General features: G+C 37.0%; 1 protein-coding gene across 1 annotated transcript in view; it reads right to left on the bottom strand.

Annotated features, from left to right (window-relative positions):
• Positions 1-7,991: 7,991 nt before the first annotated feature.
• Positions 7,992-27,690, bottom strand: part of LOC125230435 (serine-enriched protein) — a 26,172-nt gene continuing 6,473 nt past the window's right edge. Inside the window, exons 2-5 of the mRNA XM_048135572.1 lie at positions 13,307-13,464; positions 10,815-10,946; positions 10,157-10,339; positions 7,992-9,730 (exon numbers count right to left, since the gene is read on the bottom strand). Coding sequence (XP_047991529.1) covers positions 9,566-9,730; positions 10,157-10,339; positions 10,815-10,946; positions 13,307-13,464 — 638 coding nt within the window. The 3' untranslated portion in view covers positions 7,992-9,565. The remainder of the gene's footprint in view (positions 9,731-10,156; positions 10,340-10,814; positions 10,947-13,306; positions 13,465-27,690) is intronic.

Below are 27,690 nucleotides of genomic sequence, written 5' to 3'. Positions count from 1 at the left end.
ATTTTATAATCTTCTGCATTCTGCGCAGCGGGAAATGTAATAAACGTACGAACGCTTATGAAAATATCTTTATCTATATCGCTTTTTCGTATTGGCCCGACCGACAGAGCCAGATTGCATCTAGGCTGGCAGGACCGTTCATTGTCCTGAAAATAGGACAATGAAATTAGACCCAAAAATCACGGACGGGATTTCCGGCATGGCAGAAATTCATAGGTAATTTGAAACAATCTAACTTTAATATCGTCATAGGTAGGTACACTTTCCAGAGTGTTCATCGTTTAAATTAAGCGCTTCGTCATCCAGTTACCATTGGGAGACTTAGGGCCAGTTGCATCAACCACTTCCGACAGACACATCATCGTCACGCAACAGACGTCTATGAAACTTCCCATCATACAATAAAATTGAACGAATGCTTTAACGGTGAGTCGGTGACAGATGGTTTGACGCAACCGGCCCTTAGTTTAGTCACACAGTGCCAAAAAATATATGCGCGAACTAACTGCCAAAGAGCCTGGTATGCCTGGAAGAGCTATTGGTCCATGAAGGAATATATGAAGGGAGACCTTCCCATATCGCTGAAACGAAAACTCATGGATATGTGCATTCTTCCGATCCTGACCTACGGCGCCTAGACTTGGTCTTTGACTAATGCTCAAAAGCTTTCCCTCAAGGTTTGCCAGAGGGCGACGGAGCGCAGCATCCTTGGTGTCAAACTGACTGACAGGATTAGAAACTCCATCTTGCGCTCCAAAACCAAAGTAGCCGACGTAGCCCTGACAGCCGCTAAGCTTAAATGGGACTGGGCCGGACACATCTGCCGCATGCCAATGCCAAACGACCTGTGGGCCAAGAAAAGTACCGAATGGACACCAAACATAGTGCGGCGTGACGGCAGACCGCGAAGGAGATGGCAGCACGATCTTGACGTCTTTCGAAAAGATTGGCCAAACATTGCCTTAAACCGAGACGCGTGGAAGAAGGAGAGGGAGGCCTTTGCCCAGCAGTGGGACACAACAGGCTAACAAATAAATAAAATAACTGCCAAAATTACATAAATATCCACAACCTTAACTTATGAGCAATAAAGTCGTGTGTACATATTTTTGGCACATTGTCCGCATCTATATTTATTACTTTGATTATACCATCACCATCGTCATTTGACAGGTTTTTAAACCTTAATCCAAAAGTATAAGGTTCACTCCAGACTTAAGTTTAGTACTGACCATGACCTTCACAAAATGTCGTTGGTTAGTGGGCAGATAATTGTAGGGATGACCTTTACTCGTGTAAAATAAATCAATACGTTGACTTTTTAGTTATTTACTGTGAGTATTTGATGCGCTTAATGTGTTTTTTAACCGACTTCAAAAAAAGAAGGAGGTTCTCAATTGGACTGATTTTTTTTTGTATGTATATATCCGATATATCCGAGAATCGTGAACCGATTTTCAATTTTTTTTTTCAATCGAACGGGTATAACCCCGAGATGGTCCCATTGGCACCAAGTCGGGGTCTGATGATGGAATCTTGAAGAAACCGAGGGAACTCATCAAATGTTATAGGCACATGTAATGTTTTTAGTGTATTTTTCAAAGGTACACCAGTATTTACGCCTGATGGTAATAATTTTATGTGGCTGAGCTGATGATGGAAGGTCAATTCCTCAATGGTTAAGAGTTAAAGGATAATTCTTTCACTACTGTACGTATATTCAGACTGATACATATAATATCAATAGGGACCACTAAAAATCAACAAATAAATAAACTAAAAAAACCGCCTTCAAAAATAAGCGCGTTACAAAACACGGAGAAACTAAACCCGTTTGGCGCATTAATTGTATTGTATAAGTGTAATTGTTTATTATGAATAAATAATTAATTAATAATTAAAAAGCAAAAAATAATAAACCTTTGGATTCAGATTTCTTATTGGATTGCAATAATCTAAACATCCAAATTATAAACAATTATTTTTGGAGTCGGGGCCAGCCTGCGTATGGTCGGGTGGGGCAAACAGGCAATAGCAAGGCGACGAACAGGTACAGGTACCGACTACAAAAATAATCGATTTGTTTATAATTTGGATTTTTAGATTATTGCAATCCGATCAGAAATCTGAATCCAAAGGTTTATTATTTTTTGCTTTTTAGTTTCTCCGTGTCAATGTAACGCGCTTATTTTTGAAGGCGGTTTTTTTTTAAAGTTTTTTATAACTGAGAAGAGACAAATAATAACTAAGTCCAGTATTTGATAAGTAATACCTAACAATTGTTGCAAAATAAGATTTGAAACTGTTAATAGATATAAACATTAAGAACTTTTATCCACGGATTATTCATAAAAATTGAATCTCTAGCAAGTTCGGCTAATTGTCAATGAGAGGTCAATTTTCATCATTATTTTTGATCAAATTTTCTGCCACAAGCCAGAAATTGAAAAATAAACTAATAAATGTTTCCGCTACTCCGGATGGAGCCAGATTACATGTATTTAGAGCCATATGAAGGTACAAGACCATTTGCATCGTTCAGGAACTAATTTTTACACATCTGGCGTAGTCGCCTGCCTGATAGCCGATGATCCTGGGTGCGATTCCCGGTAATGGCATTTATATGTGTGGTGAACACAGATATTTATTGCTGTGTCATGGATGCTTTTATGAATATAAGTACGTATTTATCTATTTAAGTATACTCGTATTTATCGTCACCTAGCACCCATAGTACAATTTTTGCTTAACGACATCACAACATTAAGGTGGTTTTTCAGCGGCAGGGCGTGAATGGGCGATGCGAGGAGCACTAAAAATTGGCAAGCAATGACGAGCTTGCACAAGATCGTGCGTACCTGTTATATATTGTAGGTTTCATAAGATACAGCTCCATGTCGAAAGTAATACGGATTTTTTTTGCATTAATAAATATCTCGACTCAAGTCTCGCACATCGTCGTCAATCTTTACTATTTCCACCAAAGACGCGCTGGGCGAGAATTGAAGATTTGCCATACAAAATTTCAATTCCCTCCCCATTCACGCCCTGTCGGTGGAAAACCACCTTTAGGACGGAAGAAGTAAATGAAATGCAAGTATCAAATCATGGTATCCATGAGCACTTATCTTTATTTTATATAGATATCAAACAATTTCATGCAACAGCCAATCAAACACCAATGTTACTGTATATAAACACATTTTATATTATTTACTGGTTCAAGTCAAGTAACTTAGGCAACCCTATCCGGTCTCTTAAAATACAAAAAGGTGATAATAATGTATATAAAGATAAAAACTATCAATAATGTTAATCTATAATGTTAAAAACTATTATAGCGACCAGGGGCCCGTATCTCGAAACGTACAAGCCTTGTATTACAAGTGTGCGAACTATCAAATCGTATGGGTTGTCATGGATACACACTTGTAATACAAGGCTTATACCTTTCGAGAAACGGGCCACAGGGGCCCATTTCCGAAGCTACAAGTTACAATTTACAAGCCGTAGTCAATGTCTTATAAGTAATATGACAAGTTGGAAAGAGACATCCGCTTGTAACTTGTAAGTTTCAGATTTGAGAAATGGACCCCTGGCAGGCAAGGTAGCGTGATAAACGATAGAACGTCAGGCTGTCCTTTTCGCACTATCTGTAAAAACAAAAACACCCAAATATATAATATATAAGGTTGCCCAAATTACTGAAAACAGGCTGAGTAAACTTAAATAAAAAATATATGGAATAAATAACATAGGTAGTTAACTAAGACATACAACATAAATAATATTCACTTTATCTCTTTTTAAATACAAGAAACACATTAAACTTATTCGTATTTCAGATGACAATAACAAATATAAGCGTAAAGAAGTGGCAGAAAAGACGAAAACAGCTGTGTCCTATTTCACAACAGTGACAACTGCCGTCCGACAGTGACACTTCGCCGTTCATTGCCTGTTCAACAAGGAAATATTGATTCTGAATAAAAATGTTCAACCCAGAAATAGGCACAGAATTATCAGTTATTTTGTTGTCGATTTCACTTTTTTTATTTCTAGAAATTTTTGCAATTTTTCTACTCAGAACACTGAGAGAAAAATAACCAATTTTCATGTTCGTTCAACAAGTTTTTTGGTTTAAATAGCGCCTACGTGCTCTTTGGTTCAAACAACAAGTTAGATTTTGTTAAGTGTAACTAGTGCGTACTAAAAGTTTCATTTTATTTGAATCAATAGGTATTTTATTTGAATCAACAAGTCGATTTTATAAAAGCAACTTGACTCATATCTTTTTAAACATATGTTTGGCTGATTCAATCAAATATCTTTTAACAAGTTTGACCTTGTTGTTCGAACAAATTTGACAAGTATCATCAACATTGTGATTTATTCCGTTTACTAAAATACTTTTGTTTCAAACGGATAAACCCGCAACAAATCGAACTTGTTAAATTTACGTAAATATTCATGCAAATATTTCTCAGTGAATCATGAGCTCTTTCAATTCTACTAAGAGACAAAAAATGACCCTAAATATTCATACATTTTTTTGTCATTCTCTGAGTTACGATCAAAAAAGTTGTAAGGGAAATTGTAACTCAGTGGAAAAAAAATTGTGAGACATTTTTTTCTCCTGCGGAATCGAAAGAGCTCTTGATTCTGAGTAGAAAAAGTGCAAAAATTCCCACATTTGGAAGAAAAAGTAAAACAGACAAGAAAATAAATATATGCCCTAATGTCACTATGATGAAAGAGCACACTGGTATTTATAATATATTGATGATCATGATATATTTATTTTATCACTCCACAAATTACAACAACGATTGTGGTTTGGGTTCAATATGAAAATACTCCGATAACATTGAAAAAATCAAGATATTAGGTATTTCAAATTTTATTTCGATAGTCAAACAATTTAATTTTATATTAAAATATTAATATATTTGCCCCTTGGAGTGACGGTTTAAGAATTTCACCACCCCTTTTCTTCCCGTGGGTGTCGTAGAAGTCGACTGTAGGATTTGGGTTAAATTGTGGCGTAGGCTCGGCTGGCAATCTGTCACTGCAATGTCACAATTTGGATTTCTTTCAACCCCTTTTTGCCAAGAGTGGCACTGATACTTAGTAGTTTATGTGGTCTGCCTACCCCTTTATGGGATACAGGCGTGATTATATGTATGTATTAAAATAATAATTATTAATAAGTATTCAAAGTTCAAAATTATTTTTACACAGATAAAACCATTTTTAAAAATTGAATAGTATTTTTTTTTGTATAAAATGTTATCGGAGTATCATCACACGCTATACGTATATTTATATACAACATTACAAAAATACTCAGGTCAGACATTTTTTGTATAACATCGAAAATACATGGTAACCCGTTCATTAACCGTATAAAAGTACAATGAGTGTTCCTAACACTCGAGATTATTTTTGAAGGTCATTTTATTTTTAATATACACACCATACTTTTTAATTTGAGATTTTTTTTTGTACGTACACTATATTCAGAACCATAAGACATTGCTATCCTAATAAGAAGAAACTCTTTTTCAATTCTAAATATTCATTCCTTCCATTCCGTTACCGTTACACAAAAAGGTAAGTAGCAAATAATGGTGACGGATTGGTTTTTTAGGGTTCCGTAGTCAACTAGGAACCCTTATAGTTTCGCCATGTCTGTCTGTTCGTCCGTCCGTCCGTCCGTCCGTCCGCGGATAATCTCAGTAACCGTTAGCACTAGAAAGCTGAAATTTGGTACCAATATGTATATCAATCACGCCAACAAAGTGCAAAAAAAAAAATGGAAAAAAATGTTTTATTAGGGTAGCCCCCACTTTACATGTAGGGGGGGGGCCTACATGTAAAGTGGGGGCTGATATTTTTTTTCATTCCAACCCCAACGTGTGATATATTGTTGGATAGGTATTTAAAAATGAAGAAGGGTTTTCTAAGATTGTTTTTTGATAATATTAATATTTTCGGAAATAATCGCTCCTAAAGGAAAAAAAAGTGCGTCCCCCCCCCCTCTAACTTTTGAACCATATGTTTAAAAATTATGAAAAAAATCACAAAAGTAGAACTTTATAAATACTTTCTAGGAAAATTGTTTTGAACTTGATAGGTCCAGTAGTTTTTGAGAAAAATACGGAAAACTACGGAACCCTACACTGAGCGTGGCCCGACACGCTCTTGGCCGGTTTTTTTTTCACAGGTTCTTAAGTTGTATTTTCCAAGAAGAACATAAAAATCTAAAATTTAAAAATCTTGAATGTGCAACTTGAAATAAAATGACCGTTATATTCGAAACGACATCAAATGTGGAGAAACGAGACAACAGGCACATTCAATCCATAATATAGTTTGGATTTATATAAATACAGTATATAAATAACAACAGATATCATTTTAACCTTTTTATCGGCAAACGACTATACCGCGTGTGGATTCCATACGGGCGAATAATGTATCCAGTTATAGTATCTGGTCAAACGAATCGTATAGGATATTTATTTTGTTAAAAAGTGTTATTAATTAAGAGTAATTTTTTTTTTTAAATCTAACCAAGCGGCAATGTACGCCGTCCAACTTAATTTCACATGACATAAACGTCATGTCGTAATGACAATTAGGTAGGTACGCTAATTGATGTGGACGTATAATACATTGCGTGCTGAATTATTATGTATGAAAAAGAAAATCTTGTCTGTTCAAAAAGAAAACATGTAGTTAGGCTCCTTGGGTCCGATAGTAATCGTTATTAAGATATTCGCCCGTATGGAATACACACGCTGTATATACCCACATTGCCCACAAGTATTTAAATAAGTAGTTGTGCAAAAAATGTGCAGCTCAATTCAAGGTTTGGAAGTCAAATCAGTTGAATGTTCATTATTCATTACACTGTGAGTCGTACCGTGTGTAGAAAATTCCATACGCAGTGACTAGTTTTTTTTAACTTGCAACTTCCGACCGTGGTTTACGATGGACCCCGATACATTTGATTGTTATATGAGACATTTTTTTCCCAGTTTAAAATAAATAATTTTGAAAAAATTTAGTCATATTTCTATAAAGTCAGCCATACGGTTGATTTCCATGAGTAGTACTTAATGATGAAAATATTCAACAGTTTTAAAGTTACAAAACAAAAAAATGTCTAGGTGCAAATTTTTTGAAAAGGTACCATTGATTATTTACAGATTTACATTATAAAATACTTTCTTAGAAGTTGTATAAAATACTCATGCCACAGAATAACTTAAATCTACTGAATCAAAATTACCAACTGCAAGACTATTTTGCAAAATATGCAATACGTTTTTGCAATTCCGTTTATATATTTACTTAAAACCGGTTAAATGCTCGTATTTTTTCAAGATAATTATACTATTTTGATTGAAATCACTTCTGTCAGAAACCACATGTCCACCACTGGGACATTTTCAATACTAAGAAGTGGTTAAACTAATATTTTAAAATTAAATATTTACCATGCAGTCTTCAACTTGGTATTGGCAGTCCTTATTAGAAATTGAGCGTGTGAGAGTAATTACCATAATAACTATAGAGGAATAAGTACAATATTACTACTATTGTAATATTAGCTAGAAACTGTAATGTTGAGCATTAGACTTTTTGTTCGTCGCGACATCTATTGACAAGTAGCAGTACTGATAATTTACGCTATTTGACGCGTGGATGACGCTAGATGTCACTACAAATAACTTGCATTTACTGATGTATGGAGTTACAACTCTTCCCTTACTTATTCCTCTATGATAGTGACCTTGAAAGTGTAACTAACTATTGAGTAACTAAATAATTAAATTACATTTTTTGAAAGAAAAGAAAAAACTTATTTATTAAATGAGGTATTACCTTAAATCATGCGTTCCCTATTTACTAATTTCGAGTAATAAGTAACATGATTCGATATTTTAACCCTTTTCCAGACAAAGTGCCTTTCGTGGACCATAATACAATATATATAATATATATATGTATATTATACAATATGTTAATCCTTGAAATCTATCGCCAATACAAACTACTTAGGATAGACGTTGGATTTCGTATAAAACTTTCAAGATTGGCCGGGGCTGGAAAAGGGTTAATAGAGGACTGGCATTATCTTGCTCCAGAAGAGTATTTAAAAATGTACTTACAACTGATATGTCATTCACAAATAATTAACACTGACGGATTCATATTCACAACAAATATAAACATATGAATCTTATGATACTGAGAGTGGATCAATAATGTATACGTTTATGTTTTAAATGTTTACATATCCAATACATCCGTTTCATTTTGTTTAACTAACATTATCATTAAAACAAGTTTCACTCAATGTGCTTTGGATTCCTTATATAATTCTTATTCAATACCACACAATCTTGACATACATCCTTAAGGAGGACCAGCCCCTGGTTTCATAAGATGAAGATTATTCTCGAAAAGCGTATTCATTGAAGTATTTTTGGCGAACCGTATGTAGAAACGCCGCTAACTAATCTATGCTAGCCTTTCTATTGTGGAGAAAAGCGCGTTTACCTCGAGTACTCCCACCGCATAACAGCGGCCGCGCTTAGAGGAGGTACTCTCATTGATCAGGTCTGTCAAACGAAGTGTTTGGTGTACTTTCCACTTTTTTCATCACTATCCTGAAAGCGAACGTGTGTTTAGGAGAAACAGAGGCTGGACGGGGAGTTTGGGGAGATCTGGGAGGTGGATCAGGAGGCATTTCAGAACGAGTACGCGTTCGCCGCGGAGGATCGCGCGGTGGAGCCGACGACGGCTGGCTAGACGAAGTTAGCTGACTGATTGAAGATTGTTGGCTGGTAGACGGAATTGCGCTCGCTGAAGATGGCTCTTGCGTTCGTTGTGGCTCTTTTGGAGACAAACTTCGCTGTGGAGATAAGCGGTTCGGTGACAGACGCCCTGGTGACGGATCTGGAGTACTCGGAGGCAGCATAAGCGGCGGAAGATTAGCACACGGGGAACCTCGGGAGCCCCGACGCTCTTTCAAACCCATCGGCGGCGGTGGCGACGCCGGCGTCTCGTCCTCGGCAGCCGCCACCACCACAAGCGGCTCAGTGCGAAGCGACGACGGCTTAGTTTCCCCAGACTCTGCAACCGATTTTCTAAAGTAATTCAAGCCGTTCTCTATCTCAGCTAACGCACGTCTAACAAATGGGAAGCTTTCAGAAATCTCAGAAGTCGACTTGCGGACAGGGAATTCGGTTTCGCTGTCTCTCTTCTTAGGTCTGCATCGTTCGAAAGTCGGGTCTCCTGAAGCAGCGGCTTCTGATACTTGTCTCGTAAGCGCCGCATGTTTTATAGAATCCGACTTGGATCGGGGTTCCCTAGTTTTAGGGGTAGGAGAGCGTCGATCCCCGAATTTCTTACTGGCAGCTCTTTTGATGGAAGAGAAGAGGCCGAGTTTTTCAGGGGGCTTGTCTGGAGGTTTGTCGGAGAGAGGAGCGGTGGGGGCGGTGGAAGGGCCAGGGACGGGTTCAGGCGCGGGACGGGGGAGGTTCCCCTCGCGTTAGTTGTGCCGAGAGTCGGACGACGGGACGTCGCTCGAGCCGGTGGAGGAGAGGGTGGTGTTGGACCCGTACGGGTCGAGCGAAGACTGCACGGACATGGAGCGTCCGGCGCGCCGGACCCGCGCCGGGGACAGCTTTCCTGGATCTATGCTGGCCGGGTCTGCCTGCAACAAGAGCGTTTTCAGCACTCTAATAAACAGCCTACTTCTAATGTTTATGCATTATCAAAAACAAGGCATGAAAAACGCATAAAAGCAAAAATAATCAAACACTGAAAAATCAGCTTTCAATTTATGCCATAGCGTTGATTTTAACAACGCCTGCAAACTTCCCAGCTGTATAAAGTAATCCAAACCCAGGTTCGATGTTTTTTGAAAGCTTCGTGCATCAATGTTGATGAGCGGATATAATATTATCTCTGCACGGGAAGCATGGTCGCGCGATAGACGATTAAATAGCAGGTCGTCCCTATCGCACTATTAGTAAGTGCGATAGGGACGGCCAGGTGTTTTATCATTTATCGCGCGACCATAATTGCCTTCCTGCTGTATGCGAGGTATGTACTTAGAAGGCAAGGCACAATACCGCACCTGATAAGCAAGAGCGTTCATGATGATGGAGTATGGCACAAGCCCCAATGGGTGGACCTCACGCATCAGCACGTTGGCCGGGATCTTGTGGAACTGGATGTATTCCAGGAAGTTCCCGATGACCTCCTTCAGGTTGATGTTGGGATTGGTGTCGCAGTATTTCTTGCTCCACATGAGGGCTGCCTGGAATTAATCATCATTAACATTAGGAGAAGGCGAGTTTGCAATGGATTTATGCACCGAAAAAAAAAATTGTGCGTGGAGTCCCTCCGCGCGCAAGAAGTGAAACTTCGTAATGCGTTGTTTTTAAAACTTCGAGTTAGTAACAATAGCGGTAAACGTTTAAAGCTTTCAGTTGGAAGTCGCATTAGAAGCTTCACTTCAAAAAAGGTTGTAGATACATAAGTCATACATATTTAACTTCTAAAAAGGTCATGTCGAATTACAGAAAACTAAAAGAAAGTACTGAAGATGACTTGTCTTTTAAGGATTTAGTGGCTACCACCGTAGTAGTCTTAACCTGAGAATCAACTGAACCGCCAAAACACGGTGCCACGTTAGTCGTACGTATAAGTTGAAGATGATTTCCACCAGCTTTCTGCTCATTAGAGCTTAATTTTTTTTGGGTATAATCTATTTCAGATTATAGAACATTTACCTGGAACTTAGTGAACTCATCAGCCCTTAGCTCGTCTCTGGCCAGAATTAGCCTCACGACATGTTGAGGCAGAAGAGTGAAGGAGCCAAGATTGAGAACTTCGTTTCCATGCTCGTCCACGAACTCCAGAACCTGAAACGAATGCGGTAAGCATTTGGTTAATATGAATACATGATTATTCCACCTTCATCATCATCATATGAGTTCTTTATTGTCCACTGCTGCTGAGCATAGGCCTCTCTTCTAGTAAATATGCAACGTGTCTCGGTCCGGAGCTAGAGTCAGCCCACGATAAATTTGCAACAATTTTGACAGTCTCACCTGTGCAACTGTTATTTTGAACGTCAAACTTCGATGAAATGATGACGTTTACTTAACCCTTACAGAGGCAGGGCTATCAAAAGCATTGCAAACTTATCATGGGCTGACTCTAGTCTTATCCAGTTGTGGCACGTATTTCACCTTCTTATGAATAAGATACGCCAAAAACTTCACAAATATATGAACACGTCCTTATTTTTAAGACACTTGTAGAGAGATCTTTTTGAGCAAGTCGACTGCTCCGATCATATATCTGATGGTTACTGAATATCTTATAGCATAGAGGAATAAGTAAGGGAATAGTTGTAACTCCATACATCCGTAAATGCAAGTTATTTTAGTAGGTAGTGACATCTTGCTCATCCACGCGTCAGTCACGCGTCAACTAGCGTAAATTATTAGTACTGCTACTTATCAATAGATGTCACGACGAACAAAAAGTCTAATCTTATTTATTCCTCTATGCTTATAGTAAATTTATTTGAAAGTCTGGTACACTTTAATTTGTTCTTAGAGTAAATACTTATCTTGCCTATTGCATAACAAGTTACAACTCATATTACAAGCGGTAGTCCCCCTCCAATTCATTTTATAAGAAAGAGAGTTCCACTTGTAATACAAGTTGTAAATTGTTATGCAATAGGCCCCTGTTTATTAACTGAAGAAATTATTTATATAACCGTGTTCCTCAACACATTAAAGACCAAGCCTCTAACGCCTCATTTACAAATAAGCTAAAAGCCCATCTTATTGACCTTGCGTGCTACAGTGTAAGTGAGTTTCTGCAAAAATATCACTGACCCTAACACTCTAGACCTATGTAAATAAAAATAATTATAATAACCATATGTATAAAAATCTATGATGTAATAATTATATAAATTTATTTTTGTTATGTTTACTAATTAATTTTAAATTAAAAATTTAATTTATTATAGTTTATAGTTGACGACATGTAAATGAGATGTACATTTATTAATAAATCATCTGAATCTGAACTGAATCTGAAAATAATTTTATAGAGGATATTATCCTCTATTTGCACTCCTACTTCGTAAGTGGGTACATATCTAGTGTGAAAAGAATTTTCTTCGTATAATTACGGAAACGAAGGTACAAAAGTGGCATACTATTTCAGCCAGTCTAAGTACAAGACGTACCCACAGCCACTGTCTGAACTAGCATGACAAATACGCACGTTTCCGTAAAAATACGAAGGAGAGCTTTTCTGTTCAGATCCACGTGCACTACAGTGTAAAACAAGTAAACAAGTAGTATACTCAAATCCAATTTAGCTAAGCACACATCTAGTTCATGTGTTAGCACCATTTACTTTTATAGTATAGGGTGTTTATAGTGCTCCGACTTGCCATACATTTATGCATGAGCTTCTAGTCCATGAGTAATGTACTGTAGGACTGTTAACATAAGGTTCAGATATGTGAGGTTTCTAGCGTTTGGAGATCATTCTGTGAGAAATATTTCACTGGAAGTTTGTTAGCCGGGTAAGGTATTTGTTTTTAATCTTGCCTAACAAATAGTACTTAATTTAATTGAGACTGAAATGTAGCTAGTTCATTCTTTATTGTATTTTAGGAGAATGGCTTTGTGGAAGACATTATGGTTTAAGGAATGATTTTATTCACGGTGATCCACTAACATAAACTCTGGGCAAAATTCCTATACTAACAAGCACACCTCAATTATGCTTATACTGGATATTATGACGCTCAGGAAACCAAAAAAATTTGTATACGATAAAATAAAAATAGCCTAGAATCTTACCTTCTGCACCAGAGACTTGGTGCACTTATACTGGATATACGCTCAGCAGAGGCCAGGAAAAGCTTACAGAGTGATGCAAAGTGTGGACAAAATTTGGGTTACCCTTTTTTTACTATCAATTTTATCTTCTGCAACAACTTGGTAGGTATCCTTAATCCGGATAAAGGCACTGCTCAGCAAAGTTACATTTTCTCTGCAATCATTCGATGAGACAAAATTTCAGCCAATCATCTTACCTTTTGCACTAAAGACTTGGTACACTTATACCGGATATAATGCTCAGCAGAGGCCAGCAATGCGCACACCATAACCACATGGACAAAACTTGGACAAAACTTGGGGTATCCTTTTTTCAAAACTGCCAAAACTTCAGCCAAGATCCTTACCTTCTGCACCAAAGACTTGGTACACTTATACTGGATATAACGCTCAGCAGAGGCCAACAAAGCGCAGACAGTGTCGACAGTAATGCAGCATTGGACAAAACCAGCGCAAGCGCGGCGGAGCTCGTCCAGGCCGTAATAGTCTGCAGCGTTCATCACACCTGGAATTGCAAAAGTTAGGTTAATTAATTTGATAGTTTGACGACTGGTCTGGCCTAGCGGGAGTGACCCTGCCTGCTAATCCGCGGTCCCGGGTTCGAATCCCGGTGATGAGAACAGATATTTGTTCCTGAGTCATGGAGGTTTTCTATGGATATAAGTATTTGTACATTATATATATTGTTGTCTGAGTAGCTGAGTACCCACAACATGAGTCTTCTTGAGCTTACCGTGGGACTCAGTCAACCTGTGTAATAATGTCCTATAATATTTATATATTTAGTTTAATGACTTAATGGATAAGATTTATTTATGTTGACAAACAATCAAAATTCAGTCAGAAGTATTCTGGAATTTGGGTCTGTGATTTGGTTTCCTCAATACCATATCCATATTAATCGCCTAGAAAGAATACAAAATGTTTTCTTACGGGCTCTCTGTTACAGAACCGGCACTTTATTTGAGTCATCAGCCAGGTCGGCTAAGCATTTCAACATAATTTCTCTTTGTAATAGAAGACTTTTCATAGACACAATGTTTTTATTTAAAATCTTACAAAATGAAATTAATAGCCCAAATCTACTACAAAATATTATGTTTAATGTACTGCATCGCTCCTTACGTCCTCGTAATTTGTTTTATGTGAGTTTCGCACGTACTAATTATTCTAGGCATACTTTTTTTCAAACGTGTATCTAAAAATTACAATGAGTATTTCTATGACATCGATCCATTTAATGCATTCACTTCCAGCTTTAAAAGGACATATTAGATCTAAACTTTTGTTGTTAAAGTAAATTTATCATATGTTTTTCCCCTCGCAAAGACGCATTTGCAATGTTTTTGATGTATACCCTACTTTTTAAAAACATTTATGAACCTCCAGGTCTTTTATCCCTTATACATGTTTGCTACCTATTTTATTTGATATATGACTGTATGTGTTCTGAACAATAAAAAAATCCTTGGAAAACAAATATATCTACCCTCAAAAATTGGCCAAGAGCGTGTCGGGCCACGCTCAGTGTAGGGTTCCGTAGTTTTCCGTATTTTTCTCAAAAACTACTGAACCTATCAAGTTCAAAACAATTTGCCTAGAAAGTCTTTATAAAGTTCTACTTTTGTGATTTTTTTCATAATTTTTAAACATATGGTTCAAAAGTTAGAGGGGGGGGACGCACTTTTTTTTCCTTTAGGAGCGATTATTTCCGAAAATATTAATATTATCAAAAAACGATCTTAGTAAACCCTTATTCATTTTTAAATACCTATCCAAAAATATATCACACGTTGGGGTTGGAATGAAAAAAAATTACAGCCCCCACTTTGCATGTAGGGGGGGTACCCTAATAAAACATTTTTTTCAATTTTTTATTTTGTTGGCGTGATTGATATACATATTGGTACCAAATTTCAGCTTTCTAGTGCTAACGGTTACTGAGATTATCCGCGGACGGACGGACGGACGGACGGACGGACGGACGGACGGACGGACGGACTGTAATTGTTCCAACGGACATTGTAACATGGCATGCGTTATCTGATCACATATTTTTTAGAGCTTGTACATATATTATGTGTTTTGTACTGAACCAGGCATAATGTAGTAGTCACATAAACTAGGATAAAACGGAATCTCTTCGTGAATTTATGTTATATTTATAGCTAGTTATTGCCCGCGGCTTCGCTCGCGTTAAATTAGAAAATTGCGGAATGCTCCATACCAACTTTCAACCCCTATTTTAGGGAAGTGGGGGTTAGAAAAAGATAAACAGTAGCCTATGTCACTCTCTACCCCTTCAACTATCTCCACTTAAAAATCACAGCAATTCGTCTCTCCGTTTTGCCGTGAAAGACGGACCAACAAACAGACACACACACTTTCCCATTTATAATATTAGTATGTATATCCATCTAAAACAAGAACACGACCAACAATATCGAGTTTCAAAGCGCTCTTACTTCTTGCTACGTAGCAATCAATAGTTGAAGTGTAAGTGGAGTAAACTCTGCCTCAATAAAGTTACCTAAAAGGTTTTACTTACGCGGATAGAATAGAGTACGGTAAATTTTATTCGCAGGCACACAGACAATTAAATTTATATTAAGGATTTATAAAAGAATGAAGTGCCACAAAATGGCGTCATCTCAAGGTATTGCTGCTGGCGAATGGCTACATACTTAGTACTCATCACCAGTAATAAAAATTTAGAAGTCTGTTTCATGCATTTCAACAGACAATACGAGTATGTCACTTAAGCCCTTGGGAATTATCAATTACTTACTCACCGTAACCTATAATATGTAGGTACCTACTAATTGTCTGTGCAGTTGAGCGGAGTGATGCATTTGCACCACGCATAAACTTCTTACAAGTTTCTGTGGCGCATCTTAGTTCTTAAGATTTTTGTAATTTTATGATATAAATAAATTAAAAAAAAAAAACTTATTTCAGCCGAATTTTCATTCGCGATTTCAACACTGATCCCATTATAAAAGTTATTTATTATGAAATCAAAAGTCACTGCAAAGTTTGGCCAGTACAAGTACATAATGGCTTGGCTAGTACGGTCGCGGACATTAATTGTTGATCCACTTAAAATACAAGTAGCCACTGGTACACTCACGGACTTTAATTGTTGAGCCATTCAGAGGCTCCCAATAATTTTGTCATGTCATAGTTAAGTTATGACGTGTCCAGAATAAAATGGGCTAGTAGCTTAACTATGACATGACAAAATTATTGGGGCCTCTGAATGGCTCAACAATTAAAGTCCGTGAGTGTACCAGTGGTACTTGTATTTTGTGGACACGTGTGTGGCACTCTAGTTAATAGTGTAAAACGTGGATGATATTTCGATTATACTTGAAATTATTCTCCAATAGAAATTGTCCCCTGAATTTTATATGAATTTTGTGCATCTATACTGTACTAGCATTTTCCTGCGGTTTCGCTCGCGTTAGAAAGTAGCCTATGTCAGTCTCCATCCCTTCAACTATCTCCACTTAAAAAAATCACGTCAATTCGTAGCTCCGTTTCGCTGTGAAAGACGGACAAACAAACAGACACACACACTTTCCCATTTATAATATTAGTATGGCTAAGACACCTACACTACAATGTTACTGTCGAACTTGTCGAACTTTCAGACGTAGAAAGCGCTTTAATACTGTCTACGCAAAGCAATCAATAGTTGAAGTGTAAGCTGAGTCTTGAGCACCACTCTGCTGTGCCCCAATAAAGTCTTATTTACGACTTTGCTCGTGTACCTCGTGGGTAATATAAGGAAGAATATATTTTACGTGTATTTCAGGTATTTCTAGAATATGTCAGCACGCGGTATTTCTAGACAGTAAAATTGTAAGAGAGCAACCCATTGGCAACCCATTGTCGTAGGTGTCACTGTTAAAACTGTGCCATTGTCTGTATGAATTCATTAAATAAATATGTTTTTATATTTAAACGAAAAATAATAAATATTCTTCAAGTGGTATTTTAACTCGCAACCTTTGGGATCCGTCCAAATCGAGATACGGGAGCCCCGCCAGACTCTCGCTTTTGGGGTGCCACAAAGTGACATCTACCGACGACTTTAATGCAGAAACGTCTGACGATACTACAATTTTAACAATTCATTTTAATGGCACTATTCATTAGTTCTCAAACATTATAACGTGAGACGTGTGAAGGTTGTTTCAAAGCGAGAGGAATCCATACTAATATTATAAATGGAAAAGTGTGTGTGTCTGTATGTTTCTCGGTCTTCGACGGAAAAACGGAGCGACGAATTGACTTATTTTTTAAGTGGAGCTAGTTGAAGAGATGGAGAGTGATAGGCTACTTTTTGTCTCTTTCTAACGCGAGCGAAGCCGCGGGCAAAAGCTAGTTTTCAATATATATGTGATCTCAGAATAAACCTTAAAGTAATTAATTTACGAAGTTGACGACCGGTCTGGCTCAGTCAGTAGTGGCCCTGCCTGCTAAGCCGCGGTCCTGGGTTCGAATCCCGGTAAGGGCATTTATTTGTGTGATAAATAAAATAAATAAAGATATAGACATTTTTACACAGATTGACTGAGGCCCACGGTAAGCTCAAGAAGGTTTGTGTTGTGGTACTGTGACAACGATTACTGATGAGCCAGATATTTGTTCCTGGGTCATGGATGCGTTCTATGTATATAAGTATGTATTTATCTATTTAAGTATGTTATATCGTTTGGGGTTTAGTTGATCTGTGTAAGGTGTTCCCAATATTTATTTATTTATTTTATTATTTAGTTACAGTGAAGAAGAATCAGTTCATTGTTTCTTCGTTGTGTTAAGTTCAGTTGCGAGCTTCAATGCGCAACAAGTACCATCTTTTTGTTAAAAGCCCGGAAAAGGCCAGGTATTTGTTGTTTGGTGGGCATTTTTTTTTTAAATATCACACTACATAAAACAACATTCATGTTGTTTTGGGCACAACATTTGATTTTGTAGCAATCACACTGGTTCTGCTTCTATTATTGTAATGTCGTTGTCTATTACGCAGTGAAATCCCACCCGGAGTTTGTTCATCCCTTGAATTAGCTTTGAAAAAGACATGAGTATTGAACACGAGTATAAATTATATTTTGAATACTTTTTTCGTTTTTTTTTTACTAAGAATTTTATGCCCACTTTTTACATGGATGAAACTTTTAGTTTCAAAGATAATATTTAGTATTATCAAAGTTATATTTAATGCTCGTTGCTGTAACTAAATGTATGTATACCCAAGGCCAATAAAATGCTTTACCCCTTATTCATAAACGTACTCTAAAGTTATCAAGCCGATAAAGTTCGTTTGTCCTTTTCTATCACACCAATACGTCGGAAAGGGACAAAATAACTTTATCAGCTTGATAACTTTAGAGTACGTTTATGAATAAGGGGGTAAGTCTTTATTTGAATGAATCTTGATTAAAACGCTTGTTGGTACATAACTCCCACTGGCTTGTTAAAAGTTAACAAAAAATTACAGATTCTGAATAACAGATTATGTCTAAGACCTTTATTTATTTATTTATTTATTTAAACTTTATTGCACAAATTTACAAAAAAGAGTACAAATGGCGGACTTAACGCCTTGAGGCATTCTCTACCAGTCAACCATTGGGCTAAACAGAAAGCTTAGTTTGGTGCAGGATTTTAAAAATTAAATAAGAAAACACAAGTCAGTATTCATACTTATCGCAATAAACCTACTTATGTTCCGAGCAAACATTTGGCGAATTCTGATCCGGCACAAACATAAAAATGTTTTTCGGAAGTTCAAAGGTCTTAGAAATTCTGTTATTCACTAAGCATTTTTTGTTAACTTATAACAAGCCAGTGGAGTTTTATATCAAGATTAATTCAAATAAAAGACTAAATTTAAAATATTGATGTTCTGAAAGTATTAACTATTTATTCTAACTTGTACAGTTTTTAAAGAGAAAGACAAATGGACTTGAAAGTTGGCAAAGTTGATTATTTCTAGAATGAAATTAAATTATCCTAATAGGAAATAATTTAATTTGTATTTTTAGTAGACACACTACTATTTTGCTATACTATTTTTATTATTATACTATTGTGGGTGGGCGCCTTAGCCTTCAGTAATTGTGTCATATACTTGAAAATTTCGACCCTTGCCGCCGTGACCGAATGGACGAGTGGTTTGAGGCATCCGTCGCGATAACGGAGGACGCTGTTCTGAATCCAGCTTTGGACACTTGGAGGCCTTGGTAATTTTTTCCTTGTATATGACATTTATTTCAGTTTAAAGTTTATTATATCATCATCATCCTCATTTGCCACTAGCTCATGGGAGCCTAGGATCCGCTATGACAACTTATCCCAAGATTTGGCGTAGGGCACTAATTTTTGCCAAAGCGACTGCCATCCTGACCTTCCAACCCAAAAGGTAATTAGCCTTATTGGAATTAGTCCGGTTTCCGCACGATGTTTTCCTTCACCGAAAAGCAACTGGCAAATATCAAAAGACATTTCGCACATACTTAAGTTCTGAAAAACTCATTGGTAATGAGCCGGGGTTCGAACCCGCTACTCTCCGGATCGAAAGTCGCACGCTCTACCGCTAAGTAAGCTTTAAAGGAAAAACAACTCTAACATTATGACCATTAAATACCACTTTGGGAAGTAGAACGTTGTTAAAAGTCGATACCTACTAGGCTTGTGCCGTTTCGTTCGTTGATCGGAGCGCTCCGATCTCGTTCAATCGCTCCCACGAACTAGTTCGCTCTTTTAGGTCTTTGCTCATTTAGTTCAGCCAGACCAGCGACCACTGCGGTCGGAAGATCAGAACGAATGGGACCGAATAGTGTCAAAATGATACGAATAGTCCACAGATAGTAACATTCCGGGCCGAAAGGTTGTAAGTAACCGAAGTTTAATATGAAAACTTGACTTTTTTGTTGCTCTGCTAAATAGCTCTCGCTCTCGGTCGACGCAGTCACACATTCGTTCTCGATCCAAACCGCTCGCGCTCGCCGATCCTATACTGAACTAAATGAGCAAAGACCGATTCTCAGAGCACGGAAAGATTCAGTTCATTTCGGTCATTGATGGGATTTTATTCCTAGTTCATAGTTCGTGAACGACACAAGCCTAATACCTACCTACAAACTGTTACATTATGCATTGAACCGTAAAATCACCAAAGTCACTAGAAGTGATGAGGGTAGCTCTGCTGCGAGACTGGCATACAGGATTACAATTGACCTGAGTTATTTTAACATCGCAACCGCTGAAAAGAGGTCTGGCAGTGACAATAATAGAGTAGAACCAGGGGCGGCTCACTGCGCAGCAGTTTCTATTGCTGCGTTTTTACAAGTATGGATCCTGGCGGCACGCGAGTTCGCGGTTCTACTTCAGGGGTGGAGGCAAGCTGTTCTCACGTAACGCACGTTCGCACTTTTATTATTGGATACTTTACGTCGCGAGGTTTTTATGCGATGTCCGGCGAATGTGGAATGGCTAATAATACTTAATTAAATGAGACATCATGAATAAAATAAGTACCATTAGGACATTCTTACACAGATCTCTACTGATTAAGTCCTTCACGGAAAAGTTCAATAAGGCGGTCTGTAATGTTGGAACTTGAACAAAAATTATATAAATACAGTATATAGTACTTAGGGAAAGTGCAGCCAAGAATTGTAATAACGAATAGTATACAAAGGTACCTATGTGAGTATTATGTGTCTATTTTAATCCATATAGGTAACCCTACTCGCCGGACGCCGCGCACGTGCGGCTATCGTTTGTGTAAGAATTTTGTAGGTAGGTTAAAAGGCGGCATTTCGTGAACATCAAAGCGCAGTGGGCCTTCTGTACTTGGTACTGCTTATATATTCTGTGGTAGAACAGGTAATCTTGAATTACACGTGGGATGGAAATGAAATAATAATAGGATTATAAACGTCACTAAAGCGGCATACAATGCAGTAAGTCAGGAAAAAGCTAAAAATATCGGAAATTCGATTTCGATTCAATTCAACTATCATTTACATTTTTATAGTTACAAAAATAGCATGCAATTGCTATTTTATAAGCTTTGCATAGTAGTTTCACTTGTATTGTTTACTGATGGTCTGCAGCGTTCTTATAATCAATCTTGCAAGTAAAATTAGATACGCATCATAAGTTTTTTTTTTTTTCATATGTTGGATTATAGATATCATGCAAACAAAAACTTGATACCAATATGTTGATCTAATGAGAAGACACTGCCATATAAATTTTGACAGAAATATTGTTTTGAATTTGTTAGAATTTCTGTACTAAGGCCTGATGACCGTAACGGATTTGTCAAATTCAAAACTGTTTAAACGGTACCAGAGCCGGCCGAATCAAAGTATGTTTTTCTATAATGTGTTTAAAATGTATTTAAAATTATTATTTATTAGTAAATTCATCATTCTCCATTTCTCCTCGCTCATGTTGTAAGTTTTGTTGTATGCCCTCCATCGTAACATCCGACAGTGTTTTTCGACACATTCTTAGTTTTAGTCCTATCAAGGACTATCTTTTTTAAAATATTTTGGTGGCTTATGGTTGGTGCTTCATTTAAATGAATGAATTTCAGACACTCCATCCTATTCCGTTAATAGGTGAATACTATGAGACTTCTGTTAAATTAAGTTTTTTACCCGATTTGAAGAGCGTTGCTGCTTTAGCAGGTTTGCTGGCTTCATAGCTGTGGTGGATGATATCCAGCTATTGTTTGGGGAATAAAGTTGAAAGATCATATTATTAAATAACATTTATCTCTCTCCCTGTTAACTTAAACCATTGTATAACCTTTTTATTTGTATCCAACATTTATCGTTAATTTTCAAAGCTTTTAAAAAAGAAGCTCGAACAGCTCCAGTTGTCTAGTCTATGGCATCCGGTACGGCAAGTCATTAACTTTTTTGTGCATCAACATTGCTCACGTTACTCTCAGAAAAATCATCAGAAAAATATTGTTTATTATTAAATTGTTTAAATAAATATGCAGTGAATAACTCATGGTCAAAGCTTATATAGACAAGTGATTACAGTGAAAATGAGTGTGATTGACAGGCGTAAAATCACAGTTCTTAGCGGTGATCCGGCCTAATGTAAACAATGCGCCGGCGGCGGTCCGGCGCTCACTCCACAGCGACTCGTATTCAGTTTTGGGACTTATGTTTTAAACAAGTAAGCGTAACAAGAACTCATAGGTATGTTGCGTAATATATTATTATATAATAACCAAACAAGATTTTATTTAGACAAATCTGTGCAGCTGTCACATTCATATATCGAAATTGGCGGAAGAGTACAACTTCCGTTTTGTTTTACTGTCAAACTCTATTGTTTCAGATCAACACCGTCTCATGGACAGTATGTATCATACCGGTCTCTCTTTCTTTCGCTGTTATTAACCATGTACTTTGGGAAAAAAGAGTGGGTTAGCACTTTACCGTACTAGTAATACTGACCTGACGCTTTATGTGCCAGACTTTATGACCAAAACGTTTGAATTGTTTATATATATATATATTTTTTTTTTCATGCTGGCACTTTCCGGTTGCCGTCATAAATCTATGGTTCGTTTTTTTCTCTCGTTTGAATACCTATCTCGAAGTAAAACTATCGTTAATGCAATGAACGAAACTACTCTTATTTTTTCGCGAGTGCTGGTTAAAATGGGAAAAAGTTGAAGAGAGATAAAGAAAAAAGCATGAAGTTTGATATTAGTGAAAAGATAAAAAAAACTTCAAGAAAAGCTTTCGCAAAGACATTCCGTTTCGAACCAGATCGCAGTTCTACTCCTCCTGTACAACCGCAGTCGAAGACTCCGCAGCAGCCGCCGACAGAAGACTTCTTCACTTATCACCGGCGTCTTCACTGCTGTATACTAGGCCACACGATGACCCTGATATAAAGAAATGCGTAGGTAAAAGTTTATGGTTAAATATACATAGTCTCAGATTTAAAGATACTGAGGCTTTCTTCTTGCTCAACATCTCATACATATTAAACTTCAGACCAATATAAGATGTAGCAAATACTGGCTAGGCAGAGTGGATATAAGACATGCCATTGACTATTATATCTTGTTTTATAGCAGGCGCTATCACAATGCGGATAGACAATGCTAATAATATATAACTTTGCGCTATCACTTGCGGATAGACAGTTTCTAATACAAAATACACATTTTGCGCTATCACTTGAGGATAGACGAGCTCACATTCATAAAGAACTTTGTCATAATATTACCTATTATTACAGAAATTGTGGACGATGAACTCCTGAGGAGTTCCTACTTGCTCTTGGGGAATGGAAGGTCAGGAACAGGCAGAAGTTGGAAACCCTATCAGACCTGAATTGGCCTCCCGCTGGACAAAAATTATTATGAATGACGGCTTGGGTAAAGAGGTTATAGAGAAGCAATTGTGAAAAAATACCCTCCACCAGCCAATTTTTCTGCTGCAATAGCACCGATAATTAATCCAGAGATTGGCGTCTACACTCTCAGATCCCTCGGTCAAAAGAGATAAAAGGATTTATGATAAGACAGGGCTTAACAGGCACATTATTGTCTTGCCTAGGAAAATGTGCTTTTAACTGACGTTTTACTAGGAAATATTAACTCTCAAAAGTTAATTGAAGAAATCCGAATGACGCTGCGAAGTTGGCTGGGAAACTCCACCACCATGATTCAAATTCGAGAAAATTCTTTTGTTTGGCTGGAGTTTTTGTAATAAAACCATCCAAGATGCTATTCGTCATCAAAAGACCGATAAGTTTTTTATTTGGTACAGATTGTGCTAACAAGATCAGAGCTGCACAAACAATCCAGAAAACTTCAAATACTATTAAGAAATACCATCCAGAGAAAGAAAAAGAAGCAGCAGAAACAAGCAGCAAACAACAAACAGTTCAAGCAGTTAAACTGGAAGAGCCCACCACAATACAGTCAGCAGTATCATCGGATGCGTGGTGGGCAACAATACCATCAACCCCGGAAGCACTTTACAAACCAGCCTCACCGGAAAGAGAGACACAGCTCCCACAAGCAGAGGTCCAGATATCACCGATAGAACCTGAGGTACATGCAGGTAGACTTAAACATTTTATTGACAATTTGGCTTGAGATTACTGATGATCCAATACATTTTGAAATGGCTGAAGGGTACGAAATTCCATTTCATACTATTCCTCCGCCTCATGAGGCAATACAAAAAAGTGTGGCAATGGAAAGGAAAAAGAAAGTATGACCTGTGAAATCCAGAAATTAATTAAACTTGGTGCAATTTCAACAGTAGCCCCTCTCCAGACCCCAATCAGTTTACATCTCCAATTTTTTTAGTACCAAAACTCCAATGGTTCATTTAGATTTATATTAAATCTAAAAAAAGTTTGAATGAATATGTAATAACACATCATTTTAAACTAGAGGATATTAGGAACTGCTTTTGCAAATTGATATCAGAAAACTGTTTTATGGGTTCCATTGATTTGCTTCTCAGGAGGCATATCTTTCCGTGCCAATTGCGGGAGTACACACAGGAAGTTTCTAAGGTTCCAATTTGATGGACAATTATTTCAGTTTAACGCTTTACCGTATGGCCTAGTGCTCAGCTCCCTATGTTTTCACTAAATTAGTTAAACCAGTTAGTACTCTACCTCAGAGAACAAAAAATATAATTTTGACATGCTACCTAGACGACAGTATTTATTTTAACCAATCATATAATGGATGTTTAAATGATATCAAAGTAGCATGTGTAAACTATTTCAGGACCTAGGGTTTGTAATTAATTTTGAAAAAAGTTCTTTGACCCCTAGCAAAACATGCAAGTATTCTGGGATTTAATCTTGATTCTACTAACTCTCTCCTTATCAGTTCCAGCAGAAGAAACAACTTAGTATTCTGGAAATTATTCAGCAGTTCAAATGTAAAAGATCCTGTTCAATAAGGGAATTCTCCCAATTACTGGGAAAACTTAACTCTGTTTGTCCAGCTGTTCCATATGGCTGGGTTTATACTAAACTACTAGAAAGAGAAAAATATCTTGCATTATTAAAATCCAAGGAGAACTATGAAGCCAACATGATTCTTCCTAATATTATTTTTTTCTTTTCTGAACTTCATTGGTGGAGCTGCAAAATTTACACAAATTCAACATAATTAAAAATCACGATTTTTGGCATTGAAATTGTAACACCGATTCGTCGAAAACGGGGCTGGTGGGGCAGTATGGTGCATCAAATAGAACATCTGGATCATGGTCAAAACTTGAACAAGAAAGTCATATAAACTATCTAGAGATAAAAGCAGCTTTTTTTAGGGTCTACAATGTTTTGCTAATAATTTACATGACTGTGAGATTTCTTTTAAGAGTTGATAATACAACTGCAGTAGCTTATATAAACAAGATGGGTGGCATTCAGTTTCCTCATCTCAATCAAATTACAAGCGGGAAATGTGGAAGTGGTGTGAGGAAAGAAATATTTGGATATTTGCTTCCTATATAAACACTAACGATAATTTTGAAGCAGATGAACAAATCCAGAAAAATTAATATTGAATGGGAAATTTCCCAGAAATATTTTGATAAAATCATACAAACATTTGGCCACCCTGATATAGACTTTATTTGCGTCAAGGATTAATAATAAATGCCTGAAGTTCATTTCCTGGAAACCTGATCCATATGCTTTCACCGTAGATGCCTTCACTGTCAATTGGAGTGATATTTTCTTTTACGCCTTTCCTCCTTTTTCCTTATTGTTAAAATGTCTAAACAAAATTAAAAAGGGAAAGAGCGGGAAGGTATACTAGTGTTCCCGATATTGGCCCTCTCAGTCATGGTTCCCTCTTCTAAAATCATTGTTAATTACAGACCCTTTAATATTCAAGCCTAAGCTAAAAATTTACTGTCGTCTCCTTTCAGAGATGTCCATCCCCTACATCGTCATCTTACCCCTGGCTGCCGGGCTGTTATCGGCGAGGCGTACAGTAGGCGCGGAACGCCAAAAATCAGCAATTCAGATAATGTTAAATTCTCTTTCAAATAACACGCTGAAACAGTATGATACTTCTTTATATTCTGTAAGCAAAATAAGATTGATGTTTATCAGGCGTCTATACCATTCGTACTTAAGTTTTTAACAGAGCGTTTTGAAAATGGAGCCTCTTATGGCACAATTAATAGTACTAGATCCGCTCTATCTCTTCTTATTGGACCTAGAATAGGAAATGATGATAGGATAAAACGGTTTGTTAAAGGAGTATTTCGATTAAAACCCTCCTACTCCAAAATATATAATATAACATGGGACCCTAGCATTGTCCTCAATTATTTAAAAGGCTTGTACCCTAACGAAGTTATAAGCTTGGAACAGCTTACCCATAAAGTGGTGATGTTACTTTGCCTTAACGACAGGACACAGAGTCCAAACATTATCCTTAATTAAGATTAATAATATTCAATTTACTCAAATGAGTGGAGTTTAAATTTTTATATCAGATTTAATTAAAACTTCAGGAAAAAAACAGTAAACAACCATTATTAAATTTAAAAATATTCAGTAATAAGATTGAAGTCTGCCCAGTCACTACTTTAAATTCTTATATCAAAAGAAACACAGTCTATTAGAGATACTAACAGTCTTTTAATTACGCATAAAAAAAACCTCACCATGCTGTTTCTACCCAGACTATAAGTCGCTGGATAAAAATGTACTTAAGGAGTGCAGGCATAGACGTTAACATCTTTTACAGCCCATAGCACTAGACACGCCAGCACATCAGCTGCAAGCAGATCTGGTATATCCATAGATATTATCCAAAAAAACAGCTGGTTGGTCAGAAAACTCTATTTGCTTTGCTAAGCATTATAACAGACCAATTTCTTCAGAACCTGACCAGTTTTGTAGTACGATATGTAACTTCTGATATCAGACTGAATGTCATGTTGATTATAATTACATTGTTATCTTAAATGTTACTGATTTAATAAACAACAGCTTTATTTCTTAATCAGATTGTATGATTATGTACTCGCAACCCTATCTTTGAACATCTACAATGGTTAAGTTAACAGGGAGAGAGATAAATGTTATTATTAGATTAAACGAACTTACCTTAAGTGAAGTTCTATCTTAATAACATGATTCTCTCTCCCTGTTAAGAGAGTCCCATCCCTTCCCTTGTGTATATATGCTAATATACTTTTCCCATTTACAGGGTTGCCTCTAATAATCTACTGAAATATACTTTAAACGAAATGACTTGCCGTACCGGATGCCATAGACTAGACAACTGGAGCTGTTCGAGCTTCTTTTTTAAAAGCTTTGAAAATTGTGATAAATGTTGGATACAATAAAGGTTATACAATGGGCTCTTAAACATGATTCTAACATAATAATTTTGTGAATCTGGCAATTTGAATGGTGTAATGTATATATAATGTAAGCTAGAAATTATACAAGAAAAAGCACTCTGAATTTGACAAATCCGTTACGAATCAGGCCAAAAGGCCTTATAAGGTGTATTAGGGTAATTCCGAAAGTCGTGTCTAATTTCGAAAGTCGCACAAAAAATCACCATTATTTCCATCATATCAAGATTCCCCTTCCGGAATTACCAGAGCATTTCTGTCATTCGGAATTACCCTACTGCACCTTACATTATCCGTTGTTTGATTATATGATGAGCTTT

Source organism: Leguminivora glycinivorella, chromosome 10, assembly GCF_023078275.1.
Source record: "Leguminivora glycinivorella isolate SPB_JAAS2020 chromosome 10, LegGlyc_1.1, whole genome shotgun sequence".
Lineage (NCBI taxonomy): Eukaryota > Metazoa > Arthropoda > Insecta > Lepidoptera > Tortricidae > Leguminivora > Leguminivora glycinivorella.
This window is presented reverse-complemented; position numbering and strand designations above follow the sequence as displayed.